The sequence below is a fragment of the Narcine bancroftii genome, chromosome 3, assembly GCF_036971445.1.
Source record: "Narcine bancroftii isolate sNarBan1 chromosome 3, sNarBan1.hap1, whole genome shotgun sequence".
NCBI classification, from domain to species: domain Eukaryota; kingdom Metazoa; phylum Chordata; class Chondrichthyes; order Torpediniformes; family Narcinidae; genus Narcine; species Narcine bancroftii.
Genome location: NC_091471.1, coordinates 298,938,135 through 298,954,678, shown reverse-complemented (window position 1 = coordinate 298,954,678; position 16,544 = coordinate 298,938,135). Strand labels below are relative to the sequence as shown.

Genomic DNA, 16,544 nt, shown 5'->3' with positions numbered 1-16,544 from the left:
TATTCTAATAGTTTGGATACATTGCCAGCTGTTAAATCACAGCAAGCAAACCACCCAAAGTCCTGGCAGGAAATGCAGCCATTATGCATCGTTCATTACCTTTGCATTTTGCAGAGCAAGAAGGCCCTTAAGCAGTGGAGCATAGCACAAAGTCAGATGGAGGGGGTGGCTGCCGTATTGCACCATTCTGGGATGGTGATAATGGTCACTGTTTTATGATCCAGGAAGGAATGTATGGCCAGCAATGGTGCTGCAAACATTGTTGGCAAAGGGTAGGGTCACATCACATTGTCTTTCTATTGTTAGACATTTGACATCAAACATCATGACCAAGGAGAGTCTGTATTTGATCATATTTACAGAGCATTTAATGCAGGATATTTCTAGTGATAACCTACTGATAAACAGGGAAGATGTAGTGAAATATAGAAACAAAGCAGTACTCACTGGTTGAGAGTGTGGATTCGTGGTAACCTGAAACAATAAAGGATAGTCTTCATGTAACAGGTGGAATATCGTTAAAGAAAGGAATAAAATTGTGAGTTTCATTAATTTTTTTTGCCTTTGTTGCTATAAATCAGAAAATCCTTTTGGTGATAAATACCGTTCACATAGAGGCTGTTACTGTGCAGCGAATATGGTGGAAAGGTGGTGATGCCGTTGGTGTTCTCTCTAAACGCATTGTACACTGTAACACTGTTAACCTCCTGAGGATCAGAATCATTGCGGAAAGAACAATTTGCATACACTCTGGTACTTTGTACATTTACTGAGCTGTGGAATTAATGGAGAGACAATTCATGCAAATGTATCATATATGATTTAATACAATTTTCTGCATTGAATTAAAATGTTGGGACTTAGATATCATCCATATTTTCAATTTATTACAGGTAATATCAATTTCTATTGCTTGAAATAGTTCAAAGCATTAGTTTGAATTAGATTTGTCATATAAGACCATGCCTTCTCATGTTCTTCTGTTTCTGAGAAATTAATCTGATCAGAGAATCGGATACAAATTTCAGGCTTTGTTATTGATGGAGCAGGGGCCTGTTCCTCTCAAGTAATCTTGTGGCTAGATTTACAAGAACACAAGGGCAGCATTTGCCTGAGTAGAGTGCTACAGGACCATAACCTTTTATCTGGGAACATTGGGACCAGACACCTGCCATGGTTCAGAATTTTCCAGATTTCAGAATCATTTAAAAATGGCCGGCCCTTTGAACCTGATCAAGTTGTGCTGCCGTCTCTTCCTCTCTCCCCATTCGAGTCGCACTGCTGTCTCTCCCACACCCCCCCTCCTCGCTCGCTTACCTGCCCATCATGCTGCCATCTCTCGCCACCCCCCACCTGCCCGCTTGCCTGAGATGCACTGCCATCTCTCTCATTCTCTTTCTCTCTCCCTCTCTGCTCCCTATTCCCATCCCCCCCCCCAGCCCCACCATTCTATCAGCGCCATGGAAATGGCCTTCTTCTCGGTTCCCTGTGCTGGCACTGATACAGTGGTATTAGCTGTGTGCGGGATTATGGGTAGTGACAACAGCCGCCATTGATCCCGCATAGATCCACTGCTGAGCTGTGTGAAAGTGCCATGATGCTGGAATGGCATCAGTATAGGTAATTTGGAGGTGCTTATAAAGTAGCGGACAGACACGGAATATTCATCGTAAGTTGAGCGAGGGTCATGGTCCATGGGTAGTGTACTTATAAAGTAACGATACCACCGAATACCAGTACAGAATGTGACGGGATACATGGGAGTTAAGCGAGGGGCGTATTTGGTCCCAAACATGATTTTGATGACCAGATGTCAGCAACTGAAAAGGAGCCAGTTTTTGGACTTTGCCGGTATTCAGAATCCCAGTTAAAAGGTTAGGCACTTGTGTATCTTTGTTCACAGGATGTCCTGTGAAATCCGGAAACACTACTGATGTCTGCTTACATCTTCAGTATGTGGCAGGTGCACATCTACTCTCCTGCACAAAATTAAGCATTTGGCAAATAAGGATTTTGCAAGCCTCATAATGGACTTTGTGCTACACTCTGCAAATGTACAATTTTGTTTTGGGAATCAACTTTCTCAGAATTAACATCCTAAATAAACTTTAACATTTACAATGCAATTATCATGGGGAAATGGGAAAGCATTAGCTTTGTCAAGCCTTTTATGTAAGTTAAGCGCACTGTTGAACTGAGTACTTATCTGACGACAGCCTATGAACATTGAGTACATTGAATTCCACTACACAGCTTCTCTTTCTCCTCCGGCCCCACCTTAACTAGATTTTCCATTTCCTACTTTCTTTCACTCTTCACCCAGCCTAGACTCGTCCCACAGTCTTCCTGTGATCCTTTCCCACCTTCCCCCCCCCCACCACACCCCCAAATATCATCTTCCACCCACACTAAACCCCCCTCTTCCCTCTACCCACTCTTGTTCGGACCTCTCTCATGATCCCCCTCACCTTGATGAAGGGCTCAAGCCCGCAACGTTCATGATGTATCTTTACCTTTGCTATTTAAAGGCACTGTTTGACCTGCTGTGTTTCTCCAGGATTATTAGCAAGATCCCTTACCTGAACGAGATAACCTTGCAGCTTGAGAACGTTTCTTTGATGTTACCATTGTTATAGATTTGACTGAGCTGTGGAAAAATAACCGTTAGTGTTTTGGATGAAATAAACTACAAGTAATCATTAAATTCCCTCGATCATTATATTGTCAACTGACCTGGGCAACAATAAGACTTGAAGCAGATTTGAACAACGAAGAATTTGAATTCTGTAAATCCGCTGTTGAGGCCAAGTTAGTTAGAACGAAGGTCACGTTAAATTCAAAAGGATTCACTGGGGAGATTGGAGATGTGGTCTGGATTGGAGATGCTGTTGAGAAAAATTACTAAAAGTGTTAACCTGACAGATAAAGATTCCTGTTGCTGAATCATTTGTATCCTGTGGTCAGAGGGTAGGTTAACCATTAGTGTGATGACAACTGAATATTTATTGCTCTTGTTCCACCTTATTGGAAGCAAATTTGATGCAAAGAGCAGAGATAGTGTTGGAATTCAACAATTTTGTCCACTGCATTTATTATTGGATTTGTGATTGGTCTAACGAGGAGCATGGAATTGTCTGTATCCGGACTCTGAGAAGGATGCGACTGAGAACTAGTTGCAGTCTTGAACATTTCTCCAAATTGCTTTGTAGCACTTATTTCTGTTTTTTGGCCCTTTTGATTGAGATATGCATCAGTCTATCAGCATTCCTAGAGCGTGCTTGACATGAGGATAATTATCATGCTTGAATTGAAAACCACACATTTTAAGTTTTCAGTGGATTGAACTGGGAAACAAGCAATGCCACTTGTTGTGCAATTCAACCTAGTAAACGGAGAGTACAAATTTTCTACTGCTTCCTAATATTCACAATATCACTGTTCAAACAAAATGACCCACTCTTATTTCCCGTTGGGGAAAAGAACACAAGTCCCAGCCACAGCACAATACAAGCTTGAATGACCAGTTTACAGGCACTCCTTGCAATTTAGTTTGGCATTTAACACCATGATACCCAGAAAACTGATCACAAACTCCAAGACCTGGGTCTCAACATCCCTCTGTGTAACTGGATCATGGATCCTCACCTCCAGACTGCAATCAGTGAGGACTGATAAGTACAGCTCCCCTGATACTGGAGCACCACAGGGCTGCTTTGTTATCCCCCTGCTCTTCTCACTTTACACCTACGGCTGTGTGGCTTGGTATGACGATAACATCAGCTACAAATTAGCTGACATCTAAACAATGAATTATTGTTGCAATGCACCTGTTCTTAGATTTCACACATAATAGCCAGCTATTCAAGCAAATCAAGCATCTCACTCAAATGCATTACATGCAACAAACATGCATTTGTGTCTCTCTCTGCCTCACAGGAGAAGTTGCTGGTCCTCTTCACACAGGGCAAGCTTCAAAGGCACATCCATACCTCTTAAGTTTTGTGCTCTCATGTCATTCCAACTTTGAGTAAATCATCAAATGTCGTCACCCACTCAGAGCATCACTGGGCTGAAACACTTCTCAAGACATTGGACATTCATCAGTCATCTGGCAATCTCTGTCAGAAGCCCTGGGGGAAGCATTTCAAGAGCCCACAACCAAATCACTGTTGCCCATTTATTCTAATAGTTTGGACACATTGCCAGCTGTTAAATCACAGCAAGCAAATCACCCAAAGTCCTGGCAGGAAATGCAGCCATTATGCATTGTTCATTACCTTTGCATTTTGCAGAGCAAGAAGGCCCTTAAGCAGTGGAGCATAGCATAAAGTCATATGGAAGGGGTGGCTGCCGTATTGCACCATTCTGTGATGGTGATAATGGTCACTGTTTTATGATCCAGGAAGGAATGTATGGCCAGCAATGGTGCTGCAAATATTGTTGGCAAAGGGTAGGGTCACATCACATTGTCTTTCTATTGTTAGACATTTGACATCAAACATCATGACCAAGGAGAGTCTGTATTTGATCATATTTACAGAGCATTTAATGCAGGATATTTCTGGTGATCACCTACTGATAAACAGGGAAGATGTAGTGAAATATAGAAACAAAGCAGTACTCACTGGTTGAGAGTGTGGATTCGTGGTAACCTGAAACAATAAAGGATAGTCTTCATGTAACAGGTGGAATATCATTAAAGAAAGGAATAAAATTGTGAGTTTCATTAATTTTTTTGCCTTTGTTGCTATAAATCAGAAAATCCTTTTGGTGATAAATACCGTTCACATAGAGGCTGTTACTGTCCAGTGAATATGGTGGAAAGGTGGTGATGCCGTTGGTGTTCTCTCTAAACGCATTGTACACTGTAACACTGTTAACCTGCTGAGGATCAGAGTCAATGCTGAAAGTGCAGTTTGCATACACTCTGGTGCTTTGTGCATTTCCTGAGCTGTGGAATAGACGGAGAGACCATTCAAGTAAGAAGCAAAATGCATGACTTATGATATTTCTGGATAGATTTTGAAATGTTAGGGCATAAATATCAACCACGTTAGCAATTTATTGCAGATAATATCAATTGCCGTTGCCTGAAATATTGATTTATTGCTTTGAATTACTTTTGCCAAATAAGTCCATGCCTTCTAGTGCTGTCGCGTTTCTGAGGAATTAACTTGTTCGGAAAAGTTATTTGCTCAGAAAAAAAGTACATTTGCACAAGAATGAGGTACGATATTGGGAATGTACATTACATGCAACAGAATTGGATGTAAATTTCAGGCATGATTATCTATGGCCAGGAGCCTGTTGCTCTCAAGTAATGGTGTAGCAGGAATTACAAGCTCTCAAGGGCAGCACTTGCCTGAGCAGAGCATGATATCTTGGGAACATTCAGATATTCAGTGGAATATGGAATTGCAGAGCTGACGTTAACTTAATGCCTTGGGATGTGGCAGTGCACGTCCACTCTCGTGCAAACTATTATACATTGGTGTAAGAGGAATTTGAATGCATCAGCATGGACTTTGTGTAACACTTGGCAAATGTACAATTTTGCTTTGGGATTTAATTTTCACTGAATTACATCTTAATTAACCTTGCACTTTTACAATGCAATTATCATGGGGAAATGGGAAAGCATTAGCTTTGTCAAGCCTTTTATGTAAGTAAAGCGCACCGTTGAACTGAGTACTTATCCGACGACAGCCTATGAACATTGAGTACATTGAATTCCACTACACAGCTTCCCTTTCTCCTCCGGCCCCACCTTAACTAGATTTTCCAGTTCCTACTTCCTTTCCCTCGCTACCTAGCCTATACTCTTCCCACCATCTTCCTGTGGTCCTTCACCCCCCTCACCTCACCCCCCCACCACACCCCAAAATATCAACTCCCAAACTACCCTTCCCTCTTCCTCCTTTTGTTCGGACATCTTTCATGTTCCCCCTCACCTGAAACGATGATGATGTATGTTTACATTTGCTACTTAAAACCACTGTTTGCCCTGTTGAGTTTCTCCAGGATTATTAGCAAGATCCCTTACCTGAACGAGATAACCTTGCAGCTTGAGAACGTTTCTTTGATGTTACTGTCGTTATAGATTTGGCTGAGCTGTGGAAAAATAACCGTTAGTGTTTTGGATGAAATAAACTACAAGTAATCATTAAATTCCCTCAATCATTAAATTGTCAACTGACCTGGGCAACAATAAGACTTGAAGCAGATTTGAACAACGAAGAATTTGAATTCTGTAAATCCACTGTTGAGGCCAAGTTAGTTAGAACGAAGGTCACGTTAAATTCAAAAGGATTCACTGGGGAGATTGGAGATGTGGTCTGGATTGGAGATGCTGTTGAGAAAAATTACTAAAAGTGTTAACCTGACAGATAAAGATTCCTGTTGCTGAATCATTTGTATCCTGTGGTCAGAGGGTAGGTTAACCATTAGTGTGATGACAACTGAATATTTATTGCTCTTGTTCCACCTTATTGGAAGCAAATTTGATGCAAAGAGCAGAGATAGTGTTGGAATTCAACAATTTTGACCACTGCATTTATTATTGGATTTGCGATTGGTCTAACGAGGAGCATGGAATTGTCTGTATCCGGACTCTGAGAAGGATGCGATTGAGAACTAGTTGCAGTCTTGAACATTTCTCCAAATGGCTTTGTAGCACTTATTTCTTTTTTTTGGCCCTTTTGATTGAGATATGCATCAGTCTATCAGCATTCCTAGAGCATGCCTGACATGAGGATAATTATCATGCTTGAATTGAAAACCACACATTTTAAGTTTTCAGTGGATTGAACTGGGAAACAAGCAATGCCACTTGTTGTGCAATTCAACATAGTAAACGGAGAGTACAAATTTTCTACTGCTTCCTAACATTCACAATATCACTGTTCAAACAAAATGACCCACTCTTATTTCCCGTTGGGGAAAAGAACACAAGTCCCAGCCACAGCACAATACAAGCTTGAATGACCAGTTTACAGACACTCCTTGCAATTTAGTTTGGCATTTAACACCATGATACCCAGAAAACTGATCACAAACTCCAAGACCTGGGACTCAACATCCCACTGTGTAACTGGATCATGGATCCTCACCTCCAGACTACAATCAGTGAGGTCTGATACGTACAGCTCCCCTGATACTGGAGCAGCACAGGGCTGCTTTGTTATCCCCCTGCTCTTCTCACTTTACACCTACAGCTATGTGACTTGGTATGACGATTACACCAGCTACAAATTAGCTGACATTTAAACAATGAATTATTGTTGCAACGCACCTGTTCTTAGATTTCACACATAATAGCCAGCTATTCAAGCAAATCAAGTATCTCACTCAAATGCATTACATGCAACAAACATGCATTTGTGTCTCTCTCTGCCTCACAGGAGAAGTTGCTGGTCCTCTTCACACAAGGCAAGCTTCAAAGGCACAGCCATACCTCTTAAGTTTTGTGCTCTCATGTCATTCCAACTTTGAGTAAATCATCAAATGTCGTCACCCACTCAGAGCATCACTGGGCTGACACACTGCTCAAGACATTGGACATTCATCAGTCACCTGGCAATCTCTGTCAGAAGCCCTCGGGCAAGCATTTCAAGAGCCCACAACCAAATCACTGTTCCCCATTTATTCTAATAGTTTGGACACATTGCCAGCTGTTAAATCAGAGCAAGCAAATCACCCAAAGTCCTGGCAGGAAATGCAGCCATTATGCATCGTTCATTACCTTTGCATTTTGCAGAGCAAGAAGGCCCTTAAGCAGTTGAGCATAGCACAAAGTCAGATGGAGGGAGTGGCTGCCGTATTGCACCATTCTGGGACGGTGATAATGGTCACTGTTTTATGATTCAGGAAGGAATGTATGGCCAGCAATGGTGCTGCAAATATTGTTGGCAAAGGGTAGGGTCACATCACATTGTCTTTCTATTGTTAGACATTTGACATCAAACATCATGACCAAGGAGAGTCTGTATTTGATCATATTTACAGAGCATTTAATGCAGGATATTTCAAGTGATCACCTACTGATAAACAGGGAAGATGTAGTGAAATATAGAAACAAAGCAGTACTCACTGGTTGAGAGTGTGGATTCGTGGTAACCTGAAACAATAAAGGATAGTCTTCATGTAACAGGTGGAATATCGTTAAGGAAAGGAATAAAATTGTGAGTTTCATTAATATTTTTGCCTTTGTTGCTATAAATCAGAAAATCCTTTTGGTGATAAATACCGTTCACATAGAGGCTGTTACTGTCCAGCGAATATGGTGGAAAGGTGGTGATGCCGTTGGTGTTCTCTCTAAACGCATTGTACACTGTAACACTGTTAACCTGCTGAGGATCAGAGTCAATGCTGAAAGTGCAGTTTGCATACACTCTGGTGCTTTGTGCATTTCCTGAGCTGTGGAATAGACGGAGAGACCATTCAAGTAAGAAGCAAAATGCATGACTTATGATATTTCTGGATAGATTTTGAAATGTTAGGGCATAAATATCAACCACGTTAGCAATTTATTGCAGATAATATCAATTGCCGTTGCCTGAAATATTGATTTATTGCTTTGAATTACTTTTGCCAAATAAGTCCATGCCTTCTAGTGCTGTCGTGTTTCTGAGGAATTAACTTGTTCGGAAAAGTTATTTGCTCAGAAAAAAAGTACATTTGCACAAGAATGAGGTACGATATTGGGAATGTACATTACATGCCACAGAATTGGATGTAAATTTCAGGCATGGTTATCTATGGCCAGGAGTCTGTTGGTCTCAAGTAATGGTGTAGCAGGAATTACAAGCTCTCAAGGGCAGCACTTGCCTGAGCAGAGCATGATATCTTGGGAACATTCAGATATTCAGTGGAATATGGAATTGCAGAGCTGACGTTAACTTAATGCCTTGGGATGTGGCAGTGCACGTCCACTCTCGTGCAAACTATTATACATTGGTGTAAGAGGAATTTGCATGCATCAGCATGGACTTTGTGTAACACTTGGCAAATGTACAATTTTGCTTTGGGATTTAATTTTCACTGAATTGCATCTTAATTAACCTTGCACTTTTACAGTGCAATTATCATGGGGAAATGGGAAAGCATTAGCTTTGTCAAGCCTTTTATGTAAGTTAAGCGCACCGTTGAACTGAGTACTTATCCGACGACGGCCTATGAACATTGAGTACATTGAATTCCACTACACAGCTTCCCTTTCTCTTCCGGCCCCATCTTAACTAGATTTTCCATTTCCTACTTTCTTTCTCTCTTCACCTAGCCTATATTCCTCCCACAGTCTTCCTGTGGTCCTTTCCCACCTTCCCCCCCCACCACACCCCCAAATTTCATCTCCCTCCCTCATTAAACCCCCGTCTTCCCTCTACCCCCTCTTGTTCGGACCTCTCTCATGTTCCCCCTCACCTTGATGAAGGACTCAAGCCCGAAACATTGATGATCTCTCTTTACCTTTGCTATTTAAAGGCACTCTTTGACCTGCTGTGTTTCTCCAAGATTATTAGCGAGATCCCTTACCTGAATGAGATAACCTTGCAGCTTGAGAACGTTTCTTTGATGTTACTGTTGTTGTAGATTTGGCTGAGCTGTGGAAAAATAACTGTTAGTATTTTAATGAAATAAACTACAAGTAATCATTAAATTCCCTCAGTCATTAAATTGTCAACTGACCTGGGTAACAATAAGATGTGAAGCATCCAAAGAATTTGGATTTTTTAAGTCTTCTGTTGAGGCCAAGTTAGTTAGAATGAAGGTCACGTTAAATTCAAAAGGATTCACTTGGAAAACTGGAGTTGTAGTCTGAATTTGTGGTTTTGCTGTTAACATTAAGGAGAAAATGTTCAAACAATTATGATAAAAATTCCTGTTCCCGATATTTTTGTAACCCATCCAGAAAGTAGTTGAGCTGGGAATTTCTATCATGTTGGAGTCTAATTTAGCATGTTGTTGGTCTCTATTATATGTTGTTAAATTATATTGTATTGTGTTAAAATCCTGTAGTTTGTCCATTATTCATGTAATTTGAACCATAACTCCCCTTGTCGGGATGGAATTGTCTGCATCAGTTTGTAGAAGCTGCTCCACATAACATGGTGTTGAGATTCAGATACATTTTCCATGATTGAGATACATGTGTAAGATTTAACTAAGCCTCCAAACAAAGAACATGATCCCTGTCTAAGACTAGGCTACTGTGAAATTATTTGCATGACTTATCCACTTTCAATTTTGTGGAGAAGTATTGTCCAAGTCTATTTTTATTTTTATTCAGTTAATGTTAACTAAAGGGAGATCAAATGATTACACTTACCAGTACTGGTTAAAACAGATGACTCGTGGTAACCTGAAAAAAACAAACCTTAGTTGAAAAGCATGACTTAAGTTCATTAAACTGTTTTTCAATAAGTAGCAATTAATTATGAATTTGATGCGGAGAATGTTGCCAGATTCACATGTACTCAAGGTCAAGGGAGCAATAGAAAAGCAGAGATAGCAACTCTGGTATGAATATCTGGCAACAGGTCTGGACTAAACAAGCATGAGATATCAGAGTCAGAGAGAAGTCAACTGATCCAGCGGCAATGAAAGGAATGGCTGAGCCTTTTCAGTAACCGCTGCCATTCTTATTGAACCATGGTCTGATGATTCATGTCAACTCCATTTATTTACCTAATCACTCTCTTCTTGATTCATGTAGTATTCAAGTATCTATTAATCAAATTCTTCAATGTATTCAATGATAGGAGATGAGAGGGAAAAAATTCAAAAGTTTGAGAGAGGAAATTTATTTTCAGCTCAGCCTTAGAAGACAGGTTGCAGGCAGGAAGGAAAGGCTCCAGAATAAGAGGGACAGACACTTGAACAAGAGGGACAGGCAACAGACGGGAAGAGATAGGCAGCAGACAGGGACGGACAGGCAGCAAACAAGGGAATCAGATTCAGAACTTATTGTAATGAACAAGTGTTTTGCGGTAACATCATAGTTTAAACATTCATATTATGAACCATCTACAACAATAATATATATAAAAAAATTAAAAATAGTACTGCAAGCAGTATCTTTTGTTCACTGAATACTGAAGCATCTGATGGCAGAGGGGAAGAAGCTGTCCTTGTTGTTCATCTTTAGGCTCCTGTACCTTTTCCCAATAGTAGCAGAGTGAAGAGATAATGGTCTGGATGGTAGGGGGTCTTTGAGGATAGAGGTTGCTTTTTTAAGACTGCCTCATGTGGATATTCCTGATGGAGTGGAGTCTGATGCCCAATGATGTCACAGGTCGAGTTAACAACCCTGTGGAGTTTATTCTTGTCCTGAGATTTGGCGCTTTCATATCAGGCAGTGATACAACCAGCCAGAATGCTCTTCACAGTACACCTGTGACACCAAATCTCACGAAGCATAGCTGCTGGTGGGCCTTCTTTGTGATTGCATCATCATGAAGGCTCGGGGTTCATCACGTGATGCCGTGAGAGACAGATGTAACCTCATGACTCCTGTGGGACTTTTTTCTTTTTTTCTTTCTTTTTTATATAAAATTAACATGTCTAATTGACTGTTACATTGTGATATATGAAAACTGTATTTTCGCATGTGTTGATTATAAATAAAATATATTTTTTTAAAACATGGCTCCAGGACATATCCTTGGAGACGTTGAAACCCAGGAATTTTAAGTTCTTGACCCTCTCCACTACTGAGCCTTCGATGAGGAATGGATCATGTGACACCACTCAATGAGTTGATCGCTCTCCCTCCTGCACGCTTCCTCATTGCTGTTTGTGATTCTTCTGACAACTGTGGTGTCCTTGACAAACGTAGATAGCATTGGAATTATGCCTGGCCACACAGTCATGGGTAGAGCAGCAGGCTAAGCATGCATCCTTGGGGTGCGCCTGTGTTCATAATCAGTGAGTAGGAGGTGTGAAGACATTGCTTCCAATTTGTACTGGGCTGTGGTCTCTGATGAGAAAGTCAAGGATCCAGTTACAGAGTAGGGTACAGAAGCCCAGTGTTTATAGTTCCTCGACCAGCACTGAGGAAATAATGGTATTGAAGGTTGAGCTGTAGTCGATGAATGAGGTAGCACACAGGAAGGGTCAGGCAGCAGGCAGGGAGGGACAGGCAGCAGTCAGGGAGGGACATGCTCCTGAACAAGAGAGGTAGGCAGAAAGACAGTAGCAGATCGGGAGGGACAGGCACCAAAACAAAAATGGCAGCCCTGAAGACCAGGAATGAGAAGCAAGCAGGTGAGACCATCACAAGCAAAAGAGTGATAATTGGGAATAACAATTTGGGAGAGGCGTACATGAAAAGAAAAATACCAATAGGTAACAGTGTATAAATAAATAGATATTTAATTAATGTGACTATACCATCCACAAAAAGACTGTTGGTGTCCAATGTATATGATCCCAAGATGGTGATATCCTCTGAGTTGTTTTGAAATTCACGATAGAGTTGAACTTTATTCACTTCCTGGCCAAAAGCAGGAATTTTGAAAATACATATTGCCTCAACTGTGCTATTACCGTCACTGGCAGATCTGTCAAGAACAAAGAGCAAGTGGTTAATTTGTTTTAAACTTTTAAACCAAAACCAAATATTTGAATACCAGATAATGGTATCAAGATATATTATTATAGACATCATACAAAGGATAGATTTCTAAAATCAACTGAACATTTATTCAGTAATCTATCTGAAATGTTGATATCGTTTCTCTCTTTATACCTTTTGGGTAATCTGCTGAGTATTTTCAATGCTTTCAATTTTCTGTATGATTATTTTTCTCCAATAAGATGATATTACATGGTGGTTCAGGTCTTGTTGGACCAATCCACTAGTGAACCAATCCACTAGCCTGGCATCACTGCCTGTTATCTGCCCACTTCCATTCTTCTCAGGTCTGGTTGGGCTGAGGAATCCCAGGACTCTTGTCAGCCTGGTCCAAATGGTGGTGGGGCCTCACCTGACACAGTGAGCAAGCCCTGTCTGCAAAGCACCACGGCAACTGACAGTACTGGCTGTTGTGATGCTGGCTGTAAAAACTGTATTTTTGTGTTCTCCCAAGATATTTAAAATTAATGAAAAATAATGCAAATGATTTGTAAAAAAATTATAATATTTTAAATATGGAAAATGGTTCATTAAATGAATCATAACAAACTTTTCCCATTTCCTGTTCTCTAGCCCTACAACTCCCAATGTTATCAACTGGTTCTCAAGTCCTGTCCCAGGTTTAAACTTCTACAGCATCTAGGAGACTACTGGCCAGCATAAAAACTGGCATCTCTTAGCAAAACTGGCTCCAATAAACTCCACATTGAGATGAATGTTGGAGTGAATTGACAAATTTGGACTTTCCAAACCTGTCTATATCCAGAATGTCCGGGTTTGTCTGAGGCTGCTGTCAGCATTAATCATGATATAAATCGATTCTTGAGTAAGATAATGCACTTAGGAAGTTATCTCATAAGGACTGTGGCAGAGAGGGTAGTGTGGCTTGAGAATAATAATATTCAAAATACAGACTGCTAAATTTGGAACATTCAAAATAATAATCACTCACCTGAAAGACACAGTCTGACATTTTGAGAATGTCAATTTCACATTGCTGTTGGCATACAGATTATTGAGCTGTAGGAAATTAAAATTTCACATTTTAGTATAAAATTTAAAATGAAGTATCACATTTTCTATCCATATCATACATACTAGGTTTACCTCATTAAGGACGTTCCGTGCTTCATTCTGATATAATGGGGAGCTCAGATTTTGTAGACTTGGTGTGAATGGTAGTGTGAGCACATTGAATGTGATGTTAAATAGTTTTCTCTGAGTTTCGATTGGTTTGACGGTCTTAGGAACAATCGGGGGTTCCACTAAAATAGAAAGAGATACAAAATAAAATTAAGTTTAAATTAAAAACTTTGTTCAAATAAGGATAATGAAAATTAAAGGAGATCCAAAGAAGAACCTTCCTTTTTACTTTCCGAAAAGGTCAGTAAATTTGTCAGATCTTCCTATAATCCCAAGAATGTATTTGGCTTCACTGGAAATGTGCAAAACTTCCCCATTTAATTTCATTCAAAATTGTCAGTATGCCCACCTCATAAATGTGGCCCAGCCTTCAAAATATCACGATAAGACATTCATTCAATTTCCACAGAAAGACTATGCATTCTTGTTTCTTTCTGGCCCAGGGTGTATGGTCTGGATCAGCAGACTGCAGTTCACTTTCCCAAAACAAATGAGACTCAGTCTTTCAAATGAATCAGTTGTCACTTTAAATCTATTGGGATTATTATATGGCATATTCCCCCATAATGATATCATGAAGTACAATTAATGCCCTTGCTTCATAGCTCCAGGGAGCATGGTTTGATCTTGACCTATATACTTGCAAACTGAAGGAATAATGCAATTCAAATAAGAATTTTAAATGATGCAATAAAAATGTGCGTCTAGGCAGAAAAACCAAGGTAATGGTAACATCTCTCCAGAAATTTTTTCTTCACCTGTTATTAGGCTGGATGCTTCGCTAGTGGTCGCTATTGTTGATGAGCTTGATCCATGTATATTTGTAAATGTTTGAATTGATGAGGAAGAGATTTCCGTTACGGGTGGTGTTGAAATGGATGTTAATTCTGCAGCACAAAATAGTTAATTCACATTGTTACACCAATGACCATGGAACTGGAAGGTAGACTTTGCCTATAAATGTACTGATAACTATGTGAATATAATGTTGGTCTATATTCCAGCTGTACTGAACCTCCACTCCTCCAATTTACACACATCTAACTGCAGTGAATCTGCACTTCCAAGTCTCAGCTCCGGCTGCATATTGGAAGTAATTTTTAGTGGTAAAGTAATGGCAGAAGCATAAACATTGGGATGATTTCAACAGACCAACGTCCTCGCATATACAGTAGGGGATAGAAACAAGGTAAGGTGAATGATGGGCAGATAATAATGACTATTGTTGCTGTGACACAGTTGGATTAGTACTCTATACTAATCTCGACAAAATAATTTATTTTGTTTCCCATTACTCCGTTGTACAATATTCACTGATGTTTGCACCTGCTGTTGTTATGGAAGCAATTGTAGTTGTTGTTTCAGCTGTTGTTGATGTAGGTCCTATTGTAATAGTTGCAACCCTGGTCATCTCTGTACTTAATGATGCTTCAGTTGTTTCTAGAATAGCAAAGATATCAGTTAGAAGGAAGTGCAAAGATTGGAAGTGGACTGTGGAAAATGCATTGATCTACATTGGCAATTTCATGGTACAAGACATTTATAAATACTTATTGAATAATGCTGATTAGTTTTTTTAAAAATAATGGATATGTAAAGATGACACTTGATGACAATTTCAGTGTAAGTCATGCTGCAAACAAATGAATATCTTGTTGAGATTTTGCATTTTAATTATTTCAGATTCATTGACCATGAACCAAATTATCCTGATATTTGGACGGTACAGTTAGCATAGCAGTTAGCACAAAGCCTTTACAGTGCGAGTGATTGAGACCGCGGTTCAAATCCCGCCCAATCTGTAAGGAGTTGGTACAGTCTCCCCGTGTCTGCATGGATTTTCCCCAGGGTCTCCGGTTTCCTCCCTCTGTCAGTGATTTGGGTGTAAATTGGACGCCATGGACTCGTGGGCCAAAATGGCCTGTTACCATACTGTATGTCCAAATTAAAAAATTATATTAAAAATTAAATTCCAGAATACTCTCCAATGGTTGAACCTGGTGTGGTCATGAAAGTAGGTGGAGTTTCAAGTGTGATGGGTCATTGGTGATTCCTATAGTTATTGCTTCAGCTGTTGTTGATGTTTGACCTGTTGTGGTTGTTGCAATGGAGGTTGCTTCTGCATTTGTTGATGCTTCAGTTATTTTGAGAACAGTGGAGATGTTTTGTTGAAGGAAGTGTTACACAATTGGAAGAATAAATGCAGAAAATGCTTTGATGTGGCAATTTCATTGCGAAAGTCAACAATTTTAAAAATACTTTAGAATGATCTGAGTGTCATTTAGAACAGCAGATACTGCAAAATGATTTTCGTGATCAAATGCAATGCAAGTTATGTAGAAAAATATCCTAGTTCCCTGTGAATTTTTGCATCCAAATAATTTCATATTTATTGGACATGATCTCATCACTCTTTCCAGAATACTCACCAGAGGTTGAAGGTGTAATTGGAGCTGATGTAGTTTCAGGTGTCAAAGCACTGGTAATGCCTGCAGTTGTTTCTGCTTCCAGTGTTTTCAGTGCAGTTGTCGTCTTTGCCGCAGTGGGGGCCTCTGTACTTGATGCTTTAGTTGTTTCTGGAAGTGTGGAAGTGTCATGTTACGGCATGAAGATTGTGAGTGTTATTTCAGAAATGGTATTGATCTATCAGTACAATTACATGTTAGAAGATGATTATTTCATAAAAATGCATTTTGAATAATGCAGTATAGCCTCATGAACAATGGCCACTGGAGATTATTCTTTCTGTGAAATCTGCTGCCATTTTGGT

The 16,544-nt window shown here is 40.0% G+C and overlaps 1 protein-coding gene across 1 annotated transcript in view; it reads right to left on the bottom strand.

Annotated features, from left to right (window-relative positions):
• The window catches only part of LOC138756851 (mucin-16-like), a 69,261-nt gene that overhangs the window by 51,522 nt on the left and 1,195 nt on the right, over positions 1–16,544 (bottom strand). Inside the window, exons 2-20 of the mRNA XM_069923243.1 lie at positions 16,204–16,350; positions 15,101–15,214; positions 14,533–14,661; positions 13,739–13,896; positions 13,584–13,651; positions 12,388–12,557; positions 10,325–10,357; positions 9,685–9,830; positions 9,532–9,599; positions 8,246–8,415; positions 8,090–8,116; positions 6,198–6,349; positions 6,044–6,111; positions 4,782–4,951; positions 4,626–4,652; positions 2,734–2,885; positions 2,580–2,647; positions 605–774; positions 448–474 (exon numbers count right to left, since the gene is read on the bottom strand). Of these exons, the coding sequence (XP_069779344.1) occupies positions 448–474; positions 605–774; positions 2,580–2,647; positions 2,734–2,885; positions 4,626–4,652; positions 4,782–4,951; positions 6,044–6,111; positions 6,198–6,349; positions 8,090–8,116; positions 8,246–8,415; positions 9,532–9,599; positions 9,685–9,830; positions 10,325–10,357; positions 12,388–12,557; positions 13,584–13,651; positions 13,739–13,896; positions 14,533–14,661; positions 15,101–15,214; positions 16,204–16,350 (2,064 nt within the window). The remainder of the gene's footprint in view (positions 1–447; positions 475–604; positions 775–2,579; positions 2,648–2,733; positions 2,886–4,625; positions 4,653–4,781; positions 4,952–6,043; positions 6,112–6,197; positions 6,350–8,089; positions 8,117–8,245; positions 8,416–9,531; positions 9,600–9,684; positions 9,831–10,324; positions 10,358–12,387; positions 12,558–13,583; positions 13,652–13,738; positions 13,897–14,532; positions 14,662–15,100; positions 15,215–16,203; positions 16,351–16,544) is intronic.